General features: G+C 41.7%; 1 protein-coding gene across 5 annotated transcripts in view; it reads right to left on the bottom strand.

The window, feature by feature from the left end:
- The window catches only part of Nmdar2 (glutamate ionotropic receptor NMDA type subunit 2), a 416,257-nt gene that overhangs the window by 71,547 nt on the left and 328,390 nt on the right, over nucleotides 1-16,320 (bottom strand). For all 5 annotated transcript variants that reach the window (XM_083136501.1, XM_083136498.1, XM_083136502.1 and 2 more), the window contains exon 3: nucleotides 13,892-14,079. In XM_083136501.1, coding sequence (XP_082992627.1) covers nucleotides 13,892-14,079 — 188 coding nt within the window. The remainder of the gene's footprint in view (nucleotides 1-13,891; nucleotides 14,080-16,320) is intronic.

The following is a 16,320-nucleotide window of genomic DNA, read 5'->3' on the forward strand; positions in this document are numbered from 1 at the left end:
CGTTATGTCGACAAATCAGGCCTCGATTTTCAGTTTTACTGCTTAGCGATGCGTGTAAAAGGAACTCCGTGAATTACTGGAAACCCAGAGTTTGCAACAGTAAAACCGGAACCTTTTGTAGACCTGCTATGGTTATTTTACGAGTGGATGCTTCCGCTTGCGTCACTCATTAACCTACATACTCTATTTGATGTAATTTTTCGTCAACCATTGACCATTCGGTACCAGCGATGGACTCACCTAGATGTACTCGCCTGGGTAATAATTTCTAGAGCTGCTGCAACATTCTAAATAGACTCAGAAGGGAGAACATACCATCACTTATTTAAAATACACATTTTGAACTCCAAACTGTGACTGTGGTAATTTAAGGGCCGATGCTCAACAAATTATTTTGGAATGTCCAATTCACTCAGAGAAACGAAAGACTTTATACAAAACGTTATCAAAAATTAATGTTTCTTTTCCCATTAATTTGACTTCAATGTTGTATGCACCAGATATTAGAATTGCATATATTATACTTGCTTTTTTTAGACAAGCTGTTATAAAATTGTAATTTATTTTTGTTAATGAATGATTGAATGTAGTTATATAAAAAGGTAGGGTCAAGTACCCTAATATGAGACACTATGGGTATGGCATGAAGGAGGTGCTTCAGCTAAGCGGAAAGAATTGGAACGTGTCCTTCGAGATACGTGGAAACATCACAACGAGTTTGGTGCGTGAGCTGTGAACGTGTCGTCTGTAGTGTTCTACGTTTGTTTTGCCAGCGTTCCGAAGTTTATGGAGTACCTGTTTAAAAGTTCCACCAATGAAGTAAGGTATGTGCAATATTTTCCTGTGTGGATACGTTAGCGACGAAAGAGTAGATATTTTCAACCAGAGTAGTGTGCATGGTGCACGTGATATTATCATCGAACAAGACACGATTTGCTGTAATGCCGGTCGTGTCCTAATATGAGACCCGAGTCTCACAGGTACACTGTCCACGTTTAATGTAAGAAACCGGATTATATCCCTGCAACAGACATATCTTCAGAGGCCATGCTTTCTCCATCCACGTGACGAAAGACGACGATGTACAGGGCCTGCTCTTGCTTCTACGTCTGGCTGACCATCGCAACCTCCAAGCGAGCTTCATGGCGAACCCTCAACTATCGCTGGACCATCCACCACACCTTCTTCATCTGCGAAGAATGGAGACATGCCACAGACATTCGACCATTCCCTTCATTGCAGCCCAGGTCGTCGAGAGGAAGAAGGGGATCAGCTTGTGTAGTCACTTCATCCCCTTACAGAAATCATTTAATGGGGAACGTCAACAATAGGCCTACTGGAAAGAAGGGGAAAGGACAGCCACAGAAAGGAATGGTGAGGAAAGTACCAACGGCGAAATGTGCACCGAAAAGGAAGAAGCAGAAAACACCCAGTTCTGATGAATCAGACGCAAGTGAATATCTCTACACTTCCTCTGATGATGATGATAATCTTCCTCGGGACAATGGTGATGCAGAGTGTTTATTTTGTGGTTGTTTTTTTTTTTAGTGAGGACAAGCATGAAGAAAAATGAGCGAAATGCACTGGTGGATGTCACCGATGGGCTCACGAGGACTGTGGTGCCACCGATCCTTATTTTGTGTGTCGTATGTGTTCCTAAATATGGGACAGCTGAGAGTAAATTAGTAATTACTGTTGCGCCTCAGTGTCATGATACATACCTTAAACAACCATATTTTGTTCTATTGTACGTACTACATTTGTAGATGTGTTTTCAAATATTCATTTCTTCCTTTTTTAGCATACAGTTTTGTTTACAATATTGTCTTTCTACTGTTTTGTTGTTCTTAGTTCACATGTATACGGTTTTGCATTGATTAATAAAAGAATGAAGAATACGTCTATATCACTAACACAAACCTTTCCTGTTTTCTCAGCCTGCCAAGAGAGAAAAACAAAATGGGTCTCATATTCGGGCACTTTACTCTATTTAAGAGCTGTATTGGAAGTTTGAGTGTAAAATTTATGGTAAAATGTATCTTATGTATTTAAAATGTATACTTTGCTTAAAGAGCCACATGTAAAGCTGTAAGTCAAATAAATTTGTCGAGTTGAGTTGCTGCAATATGCAACCTGTATGTGCAGCCTAGCTTACCGGGAGCCTATAATACTGAACTCACGCGAGCATGTGGGTTCCTCTCCGTGGCGGAGTTGTTATCACAGTGCGCTACTGCGCCAGGGGTCCTGAGTTGGAATCCCGGCCTGTTCATGGGTGCTCTTTGTGAGTCTCCCTTCATCAATTTCATTATATCATCAAAGTGGCAGAAAGGCGAAGTAAAATAAACCAAATCAATTAAGCAATCAATCAATCCATGTGGGTTCCTTTTCGAGTGTTCTTTCATCAATTGCGTATAATCCTCAATTATGCTGGTCGTTTTGATTAGTTTAAAACAGAAAAATCACGCAAAAATAAAAACAATTCAGACAGTTTGTTATATAAATTAATGTAAACACGTAAATCTGGACATCACAATAATCCTCCCTCTCTTGCACCAGCCATGGACTTTGAAATATTGAGAATAAGTAAGTTGTTTATTGCGTTGGAGATTGTCGTTGTCGTCGAGTACGACCCCTGGCTTCAGTAAAATGTGAACCATACTATTCCCCTTCTTCTGACTGGTATGACTCATTGCACAAAACTCAAACACCTATCATCTTCTGATGTCATCGCGTTGTTATGTTAGGCTTAGCATAAATACGCTACACTAGCCTAACAACACTATAGCATTTTTCCTGTCGTCAGAGGACGAAATACGGTGCTTGGCCAAGTTTGGTGCGATCATGCCGTCGTAGTAAGGTTGCAAGTCATGCACCACCTGCTACAATGTTACTACACAAAGCAATTTGTTACTTCGAATGTTCGTTCCGATTTCTGGTGATAAAAATTAGTTGGAGAGGCGTTAAATATCCTGACAAATGTTCATTTCGTAAGAACTAAAAGTAGAGTATATTAAGCGGTTCTACGCAATCCTTTGTAGGTGTCCCCTATTTCTATGGATTTAGCCTCAGTTGTATCATATGACGATTTTTTTGTGGATTTTATGGCGTTCGACGACGTTCCAGTACAGTTTTCACCGCAACTCGGTTTTTCCATCTCATCCTTTGTAGGTATGTCACGATCTTACGTGATATAACTTAACCTATTCACTTTTTTACGAGTTAAGTAACATACTTTCACTCCAGTTGTGATCTGTCATGAGGATTTTTTTAGATCTTTTACACACTAAACTAACCTACATGTAGAGTAGTGTGTTTTGCTGCGTTCTGGACACACCCTTTGACCTACTTTTGATTTTAAGACCTTTTACGTGCTAAGCTAACCTACAGGGACAAAAAATGCACAGTATTATCTCTGGCAACTGTTTTTCACCTATTGCAAATTTTCACCACGTTTTTTCTTACGTTGGCTGCTTCCTTTGACCTACTTTTTATTTTTACGACCTTTTACGGACTAATCTAACCTACGTATGCATGTCCAAGAAAAAAACAGATTGTAACAGTTTTCCATTTCCGGTCGCATTTTGAATTTCTTCCAGTCAGGGAGGACATAGAGACGATGTTAACGCAAAAAACTCCATGTCCCTACGATCATCCCTTCGAAAGTTACGAGTTGTCGAAAAAAATAATTTCGGCAACTGGAACACCCCTTGACCTCAGGACCACCAAATTTTCTACGCGTACTCTATGTTCTCGACAAGGGGATCTACGGGGGAGAAATTTCGAGTTATTTTCGCGCTATCTTTTACCGTTTTCCAGATACGTTCCCTTCCGGTCGCCATTTTGAATTTCGGAAATTTTCTCGGAAGGGTCACGGAATTTTGATAGGCGACGACAGAGTAAAACTCGGATGTTGGAATTTTCTGCCAACTTTTTTTTCTCAGTACGTCAACATTTTATTTAATATTTAGTATTTTGAATTTTTATGATATCTAAAATGGTGATACTTGTTCTTAATTTTGAAACTTCTTGACGTTAGAACTGTTCCGTCACTCTCTCGTTTTTAACATCTTGGACGAATGATTTTTCTACCACCAGGATTACGCTGCACACAGTGTCGTCGGGGAGGCCGTCGTGAAATTCACACACTATTTTGATGTTGGTACGATCGTTGACCACAACCTGCTTTCTTTTTGACGTGTTGATTACGAACATGTGTCTCTGTGCTTTGAATTAGCTTGGAGTGTAGTACATGTCCACACTACCCGTGGTTACCCTTTTGTATGCGGTGTACGCTTCGTATAGTTTGAGGTAATCGATGGAGGTAATGTCTAGGTTGAAATTCTCGCGCGGGAAAACTTCGTTTCTTCCGTTTTTGAGGTAGGCGTTCTTGATTTTGCAGTCGTCGAATTTAATGGAATCTTTTCCTGGGTGTTATCGCGTCCGGTCTGAAAAAGCACAACCACGAAATCTGGCATGTCGAACTGTATGTTGTTGAATTGCGTCATGTCGTCGAATTCTTAAAGGTTTCCTGAAGATGGTTTCTGCACGCACTGGTAACTGTAAAACTGAATGGGTACTTGTGGATTTTTCAAGATTTCCGCTTTGTACTTGAGGGCGTAGTTGGTTTCGCATTCTACCACTGGCATTCTCAACTCCATGCTCTGAATGATGCTTCGGGTAGGGAATTGGGCAGTGGCGTGCCGTCGGCGTTCAAGTTACTGTATCGCATCAAAACATTTTTGTCGTTCGAGGCTCTGCGAAAAGTGATTCTCAAACCTCCTTTCCACTTGATCTCCTTGTAGTCTGAGAAGAAACCCGGAAGTAGACGCATGGGAAACAGTACTGTGTGATTTTTTGTCAAGATTTTCGTTCCCGATTCGAATCCTCCTACCTGGTAGTAAGTGGCATTTGTTTTCGATAGTTTCAATGTTCCCACTACCGTGGAAGTGATGACTGGATGATTGACTCTATCGATGATCGTTCCGTGTTTTCTGACTTCAACCTGCGAGAATAGGTGAGGCACGACGTTGTCTACGAGTTTCAAATTTGCGTTGGTTTGGAATGCTTCTCCGTTTTACTTTTTCACTACGTCCAATTTAACGTACAGGTCTGCTCCGTCTCCAACGTCGATGTCCACCTCGATCTCTCGGTTCGGTTCGTTGAGATTGGCGAATTTACGACGGTTGGGAGGGAAAGATTGCAATTCGTAACTTTCGATTTGTTCCATTTTTATGATTGTAGTTATTTATATGTTGATCTCAACGATGGCCGTTGAAGTGGCTCCTGCAAAATCTACAACCTCTCCTTTTTCGTTGGTCATCACTAATTCAATCTGGTCGATTCTGTTGCGGCACACTGGAAAGTAGATTGGTGACGAGGGTGTGAAGATGAGTGGTTCCATGAATTCTGAATTTGGTTTGAGGGTTGCGATCATTCCCGTTTCTTTGTGACTGCCGATATTGTCTGCTTTGGTGATCATGCCTTCCGCTACGTTGCAGTGCACGTTCAAAGTCTCGATGATCAGAAATTTAGGAATGTTGGCGCCGAAGTGTTTGATGCCAGGTTCGAGTTTGGTGTTGTTCTCGAAACCTAAAAGCTCTCTGATCGTACCAAGGTCCACGGTTTCTGTTGAGGACACCAACTCAACTCTGTGGATCACGGGATTTTGAGAGAGAAGTACTCCTTTTGGTAATTCGGATTGCAGGTGGACAAATTGTACTGTCCTGGCATGATGCTGATTTTTTCGTTTCCGATCTTGATGGTGGTGTTGTGTTCGGTGACGTTGGGAATCAGGTACAAGCTGTAGAATGCACGAAGAGCTATGGATTTAGGACAGACGATGTCGTCGTGTAACGTGAGTTTCAAGACCGAAGTTTTGCTTGTGAAATGGAACACTCCCATGATGATGTTTCAAGTTCCACAGTGCTTTCTGGAAGTCTTGAACTGATGGGTTATTTATTCGAGACAAAAAGGCGAGCATGGAAACGCAAAGATGACCGCAGTTCACTTCCTCGAAACCTTGGATTCTTTCGTCGTTGTAGTAGACGTTGGAAGCTTTGAGATATTTTACTAAACCCGACGGTGGAACACCTCCGAAAGAATCGAAAACGGAAGCGGTATTTGAATGTCTGAGATAACATATCCAATGTGTGCCTGGATTTTCGTAATTGTCCAACTTGACGACTCCACACTCCTTTTTCCTTATGGCGGAGGGTAAAGAATCTGACATGAAAACGCCTCTGAAGTGTTTGACTCCCAACGGTTCGATCAGAGGTTCAGTGTCGTGGGTTACTGAGTGGTTCTTCCTTTTTTATACTTGCTCAAAGCATCGATTTTTTTCTCTTTATGCCTTTACCTTTTTTCTCCATTTCCAGGTTGTGACGTTTCTGTTCTTCCAATTCCGCCTTGTTCTATTTCGCGTCGATTACGGTTTTTGCTATGGCGGCGCTACCACCCGCTAAACTTACCACGGCACACAAAGCTGCTAATTGCTGGAATGCTGAATATGAAACCTCCCGTGTGAGTTTCTTTCCTCGAACGCTGCAATATTTTCAATTGAGGAGTGCTGAGCAACAATTTCATTTCGTGACCTTTGGACAAGCAAGAATGTTTCTTTTCGCGTTGTTTTTTGGGCACCCAGAGTTCTGAGATTCGAGTACGGTACTCGAATCTCAACAACCTTGGGCTTCATGAAGATTCTATGTTTTATATATATATATATATATATATATATATATATATATATATATATATATATATATATATATATATTCTGGGGGAAAAAATATAAAAAAAACTTTTCCTTGCCTTGCCTCGTGAAGCTCATCTGTTGTCCAACTTTTCCCCTGTAGTCTGAAATTGGATGTCGAAATCTTGCAAGCTTTTTGTGCCGCATATTTTCCCAAGATGCTCCATGAGAACTATCTTGCACAGTGATCGAAACTCCGACGTTATTTTCGCCAAGTCGACGATTTTTGAGACATCCTCGTCACCTCCGTCGAACGTAATCGTAAATATTTTATGCAACAGTTCGGGAGGAAGTTGAGTTATGCGAGACTGCGTCATTTCCCAATTTTCGTTTTGTGTTAATTGAGATGGTCGTGCCCAAAGCTGCAACCCGTTCCCTCAGAGAAGCGTCCCTGCTGATGAGTCTCCCGAATGCTGCATGTTCCAATTTTCTATCTGCTTCGTGACGTGCATCTAGATTTGTTTGAATGTTGTAAGCGATGTCGTGATCTTTGCATGCGACGTCTAACGCATTCACTCCCCTGTCACCTTTTTCCAAGCGTTGTTCGAGTTTGGTACCCGGTCCGCAGTACTGATAACCTGGGATATGCGTTTCGAACGGTAATTTGTTTATGATGTCGTGGAAGAGTGTTGATTATTTTGATCAGGTAACCTATTCCTTTATTGTCGTTCACGATGAAGTTGGAGAGTTTGATGATGATCATGTCCACGATGCCTACCTTCTTGTTGTGAAAGTTACGATTACCTGCAGTTTCTTCGCCTGCTATGACATGTAAACGATCCACGAGTTTCCTAACATCGTCCACCCACACGAATTCCTTTGGCAATGTGTTGTAGCGTTTGACACCGCTTCCACTTTTTATATCGTTCCAAATAGGTTTGATGAGATTCCTGTATTTCTCTCCGCTGCTGGACTTCACTCGATTCTGATTGGTGTCGTTGTTTTGGTACAGAACATCCGATAATATTAGAAGGTCCGTGTAACTTTGATAATCTTCGTCCGTGTAATGTTTCGGATACTTTTTGGTGATGAGTTCCCACAGTCCTACGGTATCGGGATACCTGGCCCAACTATTTTTTTCATGTACCAGGTGGTTATAATTAAAGTGACGGTGTTCAGAGTGGTACAGCACGGGCTGTAATGAGAGTAGCAGTCTGTAACTTCGTAGATATGCTAATGAAGCAATGCGCTCGCGAATTATGCAAAAAAAAAAAGTTCCAATTCTCGCCACCAGGGTAAAAAATGGCGCTGTAAGCAGTCAAAACGTGGTATAGTTACAGGAAAAACACTATAAATCGCAGAAAACAATACTCTTTGTAATAAAATATCGCTACAATTTCACTATTCGAATTACATGAACATTACTAAAGGAAAAAGCAACAAGCGTCACCAACGACAACCAGGGAGCTCACACAATGGTTAGGCAATGTCACCAACTTTGACGTCAGAGTTACGGAAAATTCCACGTTTCGACTGCTTACAGCGCCATTTTTTACCCTGGTGGCGGGAATTGGAACTATTTTTTTTTTTTTTTTTTTTTGCATAATTCGCGAGCGCATTGCTTCATTAGCATATCTACGAAGTTTCAGACTGCTACTCTCATTACAGCCCGTGCTGTACCACTCTGAACACCGTCACTTTAATTATAACCACCTGGTACATCAACTTTTACGTCGTCTCCTTCGAATTTCACTTTCGATTTTCCAATTTTCCAAATCACTCCTTCGTTATTTTCCAAGCTTGGATACAATCCGAACACCTCGTCCTTGTCAAACTTTGCGGTGCTCAGGTAATCTCTTTGAAGTGGCTTCACGTTTCGGAGGCGGTGGTTGCCTGAGTTCGAGAGGAGTGTGAATGCTACAAAGAGGCGTGGATGGAAAATCGACATAATTTCGAGCGGCAAGAGGTACGAGTTCCGTGATGGAAGTTGTAATTTGATCCATTATGAAAATATATTGGGACAAACTTAGGTCTTTGATTTTTAAGGTTGCAGGTGTTACATATTCCACTGATGAAGCGTCCATCTGTATGTGAATGGTGAAACACCGGACAGACAACGGCAGCATTGTGACTTTGCAACTCTGTAGCAGATAAAGGATGCATTGGTTTCGATATTTGCAACACGCTGCCAATTTTCCCAACCTCCTCGACCATTTTTTCAAAGACGTGTTGGATTGCATCTTGTCCGCGATATATGCATGGTTCATCTATTCTATCCTGCCACACGACAACGTAACCAAAACTATTTGGTTCATGAAGCTGGTACGGCGTGGTGGAGGAAATTTCGTGATCCGGCTTGCAGTAGGACAGCGGTTTGAGAAGAGCCTCAAAATCTGCAATGATTATGGCTGGAGTTCCAACAAGGCCCTGTGCATTTTGAATTCTTCGACCTCCTTCGAGTTTGGCATCAACATTCGAGCTGGTCTGTTGACTCCACAATCGATTTTATTGTCGGCAAGTTTTTGAGCAACAATTTGGCGTCCAGTGTATTTTCGGTAGTTCAGTTGTTTTGATCATTGAATGTTGCTAAGCACCTTGGACAAACTTCGATGTTCATACTTGGTTGTTTGACTTCTGACCAATCGGGAGAGTGAACGAATCAGACAGTAGTGGAAATAAGAAGGAGCTTTATTACACGAGCATTGTCGTAATCAATATTGCTTATTCTGACGGGATGTATGACATGCCTATCTGATGTATAGGAATACACATTGATAGCTAACCGTTTTCCTTCTGCATCTTGTGTACTCGACTCTAATTTTGATATATCTTTAAGAGCAACTGGATACTCGATACCCGCCATAGCATATTCAATTTCATCAACATATTGTGTGTAATGACTAACCTGCTCTGGATGATTTGATTAATAAACCGGGTACAGTGCAGGCAAAACGCACCAAAGAAAGCACTTTGCATCATTATTTTGAATATTCAGCACAGCCCTCTTATGTTGAATGTCCGGTGGAAGAGGCACATAGCTGGATGCGTGAAGAGGTGTGAATTTGTTTAAATGAGCGATTAATGTGTGAGGACTATTACATATGACCAACCTGATCCCTTAGCCTCGAAATCATCCTGTTGCTTAGCCAGTTCGTTTGGAAAAATTAGAATCGAAGTCGTCCAAATTATCGATATCTTCCATATGAAGAACTTGGGTTTTCGTTCTGTGATAAAAAATATTCGTTGTGCCATTGGGTTTCTCGTATTCAGAAAATAGATCAACATGTACTTTAATGGAATTGTTTTCCAGTTTATTTTTCAGAATATTTGTTATAGATGTTTTTATTTCACTCAAGAAACTAGGAATGTCACGGCCTGGTTCCGACGTGTCGAGCTGACCGTTAAATGCAGACCTAATTGGTATATGTTCATTGGATAACTTAATTTATTTTGAAGTAGAAGCTTGAGTTCCTGGATTATCAATTTTCCCTTTCGGTAGAGATCCGGTCGATAGTTTGCAAATTTTCAGATGCCTATTTAGATTAGGAATGCTAACCAACTTTCCACATTGAGGACAGGGCTTAGAAGGTAACAAACGATTTATTCCTGAACCAGTTTCGCTACACCTTACCTTATGTACTGATAAATTGTTTCTTGAGATTAACTTTCCACAAGTAACGCATTTGGTTTTTATCATTTTTACGAGTGAAACTGGTCGATGTCATTTTTAATGCTGTTTTCTAGGGAATCATACAAACAAGTAAACAACAATAGAATTTCCAGGTATGTTATTTATAGAGAATTTCTCGGGGACAACACGAAACGTCCGATCAAGTCAAAATTCAATCTGACCGAAATCATTATGAAACGCCTTCAAAAGACACTTTAAACTTGAAATATTTGTCGAATGTAGCTTAAAAACAAGTTCAAAAACTGTTTTATACGTTTTGTAAAAACGAGGAGCGCTGCAACAGGACGTCCGTACTCTTCAACCGCTCTTACGGAACTGACTGATCTGCACTGTGTACCGCCTTATATAGACTTTTTCAGCCAATCAGAAGAGGCCACGTTAGATATGAGTCACCACATTACGTAATAACTTGTTGAAAAATGTTGTGCAACACTTTCTCAGCCAATCAGAAGAGACCACGTTACACATGAGTCACTACATTACCTAATAACTTGTTACAAAATGTTGTGCAATAGCTTACCCTTTTAAGTAATGAATCATCACATTACGTAATAATTTGTTGCAAAATGTTGTGCAAAAGCTTACCCCTGTAAGTAATACAACAAAAAAAATAGATGACTAGATGGTAGATTTTGAGAACGTAGAGTACGCGTACAAAATTTGGTGGTCCTGAGGTCAAGGGGTGGGCAAACTGCCGTAATAATCTTCTTTCGATCACTCGTAACTTTCGAAGGGATGATCGTAGTGACATGGAGTTTTTTTGCGTTAACATCGTCTCGGTGTCCTCTTTGACTGGAAGAAATAGAAATTCAAAATGGCGACCGGAAGAGAAAAACGGTTACACTTGGTCAAAATCTGTTGTTTTTTTTTTTTGTTTTTTTTTTTATGGACATGCATACGTAGGTTAGTTTAGTCCGTAAAATATAGTAAAAATAAAAAGTAGGTCAAAGGAAGCAGCCAGCGTTAGAAAAAACATGGTGAAAGTTTGCAATAGCTGAAAAAGTGTTGCCAGAGCCTCTACTGTGCATTTTTTCTCCATGTAGGTTAGCTTTGTACGTAAAAGGTCGTAAAATCAATAGTAGGTCAAAGGGTGTGTCCTGAACGCAGCAAAACACACTACTCTACATGTAGGTTAATTTAGTGTGTAAAAGATCTAAAAAAGAAAATTATCATGACAGATCACAACTGGAGTGAATGTATGGGACCTAACTCGTAAAAAAGTGAATAGGTTAAGTTATATCACGTAAGATCGTGATATACCTGCAAAGGGTGAGATGAAAAACCGAGTTGCGGTGGAAACTATACTGGAACATCGTCGAACGCCATACAATCCACACAAAAATCGTCACAATATGATACAACTGAGGCTAAATCCATAGAAATAGGGGATACATACTTGGGATTACTTTGAACCGCTCAAACTACACTACTACTAAAGACCAGTTAGAATCTGTATAATGCAGATGGTAACACTGTCGAGTCGTCGCGAAGACTCGCATTCAAGTTGTAAATGAAAATTCTCATCTGCCGTACTTTGTCGTCAAAATGCTACATACTTCTGACCCCGACTGTACACCTAAGTGTCGATGGAATCTTGGGAAACGGGTCCTGCTTAAAATTTCAGCAAAAGAGACTTCGGACGTATCACTTGGAAGGTCGGCGCAGGGTTTAGAGCGAGAGCAGCGTTGTTTCGCGGCTCTCTCGCCGACAAACAAACCTGGCGAGCAACTGCTCTGGGGGATTAAGGCAGCAATTAAGTTTCCGCCACAAATCAGGCGCTGCACGAGGCCCCTGAAAGCCCGAATGAAAATTAATTATCCTCCTCCATTTACACGCATATTCCTCTGACGTCACGCGGTGCTAAAAATGGTGTCGGGCCAAGCGTCCCGGTAATTGCGCGGCGTTAACTGTTAATAAAGGGAAAATATTTGTAGTTTTCGCGCTCAGGCTGAGAGCCATGTTTCACGGGATTTCTCCGATGCTAATCCCTTGTGAAGAAGGAAGATGTATGGATTATGTCCTACCAGATCATGAATGCCCCTCGGTGGCAGTTGAAAATTTACACTGGAGAGAATTACAGTAATGTCATGTTTAAATATAAAATGCATGCGTGTCTTTAGATCTAACACTTTTCTTGTAACGCAGTTACTAAACGCACTGCCATGAAATTAGGCGGGAGGCAGAAGTTCGCTCTGTTGCCACGTCGGAACACATCCGTGTGTTCGGGGGTTTAAGAGAATGAAATATCTCGTTGTGGAGTTGGTCTTTGTAATCCATGTGATACAAGGTGACAGTATTTGCTCGAAAGGTCAGGTGTGACACAAAAGTGCCCCGAAGAGAGGTCGGTGTGACGATTGAACTAGGCAACGCAGCCCGGTCGACGTTGCCACATTGTGCACGGGAACCAGCGACTTTCGTCCCGCTCTCGCTTTACTTTTCCCATACGTGGCACCAGCGCAATTCTGTCCAGCTGCCTATTTTCATGGCCGTGCGTTTAGGGGCGACTTAACCCCTTAAGTGTGGAATTTGTTGAACAAGTCGCTTCTGGAAAATTTAGGTTTTGTCGTCAAATTCAATATATGTGCTCTCCGCATTCTGCTGCTGTAATGAAGAATACGTCTTTTTCCTCTCTTGCTACTATTTTTTGTTTCTACTACAGCTAGAACTATCTCACCAAACGTTTGTGTGACTATATACGCCACAGTAAATCGAATATAGTTCAAACAAACATAAAGCGTATATATACACCATCCACACTTAAGGGGTTGGGCCGAGCGAACCGGGCTAATTCTAACAACGTATTCAAAGGTAATTGCTAAAATCGGATTTTGTCTCTCAGACTACATATCAAATATTTGCAAATCTTGATGCAAGGTTAATATCTACAGGTTAGTCTACCTAACGACGCACCAACGATAAAAAATGTTACTAATAATAGTTGTTTGTTTTATACACTATACGTTTCTGTGGTCACTGGGCGCCATAAATATAACAGCAATTATAAAAGAGTTAAGATTTTTGTGAACAAAAATTAATTGGATTTACTGCTCCATAACATGAGTTTATTTGAAAATCATGTAGGAACTTAAACTGAAATCACTGTTCTTTTGATATCTTGACGTAGGTATGTGCGTATATAGCGTGTTCTTTAACAGTAACACTTAAGGTATGATATATCAAAAATAAGACTTATGACTTACTTTACCTCGTTAAAACCGTAAATATTTTTATTGAGGGACGGTGACAAGTAGAAGGAAAAGGATGGCAGCGTAAATATTTGGGGGCTCGCCAAAAATCCAGCTCTCTCGGGTTACAAAGTGAGGGGCCCGTCAACCAACAGCTACTATTTTCAAGTAACCTCGTAGAATGGTGGCTACATCTGCCCAAGTGGACTTCATATTAGAACAACTGGAGCCTGGGAAACTTTCCCCGTTCGAGGAAGAGTGTTCTCACAGGCACGCAGCGAGAAACATAACTGTAGTGTTGTCAGGGGTAAAGGAGCAAGGACTCACTTGAACTGGTCCTGCATGTCGAGGATCCTCTCCCTCACGGCCTGGATGAAGTCGTCGTGACCGGCAATCTGGCTGGTGACGATGGAGAACTGGTGCCACTTGTAACGCTCCAGAATGCTCAGCATGGCGGCCGTCTGGTGCTCAAGCGTCGGCGCCAGCTGCAGCTGAAGACTCGACTGCGATGCCCTCTGCGGGGAAACACAAAAAAACAAGTGTTATTATATGAAATATTCTGTATTTTTACAATTTCAAATACTAATTTAAGGTCTACCTTGTTACATGGTTCTATCAATAATTCATTGACAATGCAATAAGGGCAAGGGGTCGGTTAAGAGCAAGAGGTCGCTACAGGACAACGGGACGCATAAGGAGCGCGGAATGAAATTTTGGAAACATTTAATAGACTTTTATCAAAATATGCCAATGAAACTGAAGACTACTAATGACTAGTTTCGGTTTTGTTTGCTTTGGCCACAGGCTGAAAAACCCCTCGCACCTTCTTCCCCGCGCCACCCATGCATGAGAGCAAGGAAAGTTTGGTCAAAAGCAGAAAGAAATATATATGACATTTTGTGTTATACGATTTCAATGCTTGAGCTCCGAAGCATGTAATCTCAGAAAGCAGATGCAAATGATTATATCCTTTCGGCGTCAGAAAGTTCTTGCGCATTAAACTCAAGCGCGAACTTGTCCAATTTATCAAAATATCGCTCTTGTGCAACTGCTACGACAGATAAGGAGCCATCGAGCAATGTGGTCATGTTTGGCCGAAACAAAGAACTGTTAGACAATACTACTGCAACAACACTGATCACATTGCTTTTCAGTTACCCAACTATTCCTCTTTCTCAGTTTCGGATTAGCTGCAAACATATTCAGTAGACTTAGTTACGTGCTATTTAAAAATTTAAAATAAGCCTGAGCCAGGAAGGATCGACTTCGAAATCTGGATTCCTTCCGAAATCCGGGGAATTCGCTTAAGGGCAAGAGGTCGCTTAAGATGAAGAGGTCGAATCAGGACAAGAAGTCTCTTAAGGGCACGAGGTCGCATAAGAATAAGAAGTCGCATATGAACAAGAGGTCGCATAAGGACAAGAGTTCACATAAGAATAAAAGGTCGCATATGAACAAGAGGTCACATAAGGACAAGAGGTCGCATAATAACAAGAGGTCGCTTTAGGGCAAGAGGTCACATAAAGACAAGAGGTCGCATAAGGACAAGAGGTCGCTTAAGGGCAAGAGGTCGCTTAAGGACAAGAGGTCGTCTAAGGGAAAGAGGTCGCTTCATAACAAAAGGTCGCATAAGGACAAGAGGACGCTTAAGGGCCAGAGGTCGCATAAGGACAAGAGGTTGCATAAAGACAAAAGGTCGCAGTGCAAGAGGTTGAATAAGGACAAGAATTCGCTTAAGGGCAAGAGGTCGCATATAAACAAGAGATCGCTTAAGGGCAAGAGGTCGCTTAAAATGAAGAGGTCGCATAAGGACAAGAAGTATCTTAAGGGCACGAGGTCGCATAACGACAACAGGTCGCATATAAACAACAGGTCGCTTAAGGGCAAGAAGTCACATTAAAACAAGAGGTCGCATAAAAACCGGAGGTCGCTTCAGGGCAATAGGTAGCATAAGGACAAGACGTCGCATAAGGACAAGAGGTCACATAAGAACAAGAGGTCGCTTAAGGGCAAGAGGTCACATAAGGACAAGAGTTCGCTTAAGAGCAAGAGGTCGGATAAGAATAAGAGATCGCATAAGAACAAGAGGTCGCATAAGGACAAGAGGTCGCATAAGGACAAGAGGTCGCTTAAGGGCAAGAAGTCACAAGTAGGGCAATCAAGCCGGTTCACAAACCGAAAATGAGGCTCGGTGAGGCTCGCAGTGTTGCCAACTCCTCACTCGAAAAAATCACCAAGGTTGTTTTTGGGTATAACCTAACCTCAAGCAAGAAGCTGGCAACACTACTTGAGGCTTGCCTTGCAGTGTTGCCAACTCCTCACTCGAAAAATCACCAAGGTTTTTTGTTTTTGGGTCTAATGTAACCTAAAGCAAGGAGCTGGCAATACTGCTTGAGGCTTGTTCTGCAGTGTTGCCAACTCCTCACTCGAAAAAATCACCAAGGTTTTTGTTTTTGGGTCTAACCTAACCTAAAGCAAGGAGCTGGCAATACTGCTTGAGGCTTGCCTTAATGGTTTGCTCTTGTAAGGCCGCGTCCGAATCGGCAGCAGATGTCGCCTAGAGCACCGTTCCATCCGGGGACTCAGCCAACCTCCGTTGTCCGAATTCGCGGCAGACGTGGAGTCGGAGGGGAGAGCAGAAAGGTGCGACAGATGCACGCTTGAACTCGCTGTGACGCTGCGCTTGGCAGCCATATTCTAACTTTCACTTTGTACAGACAACATTTACTGATTAGAGGATGTAAAACTCAGTTATA

Source organism: Lepisma saccharinum, chromosome 15 (genome assembly GCF_977018435.1).
Source record: "Lepisma saccharinum chromosome 15, izLepSacc3.1, whole genome shotgun sequence".
Lineage (NCBI taxonomy): Eukaryota > Metazoa > Arthropoda > Insecta > Zygentoma > Lepismatidae > Lepisma > Lepisma saccharinum.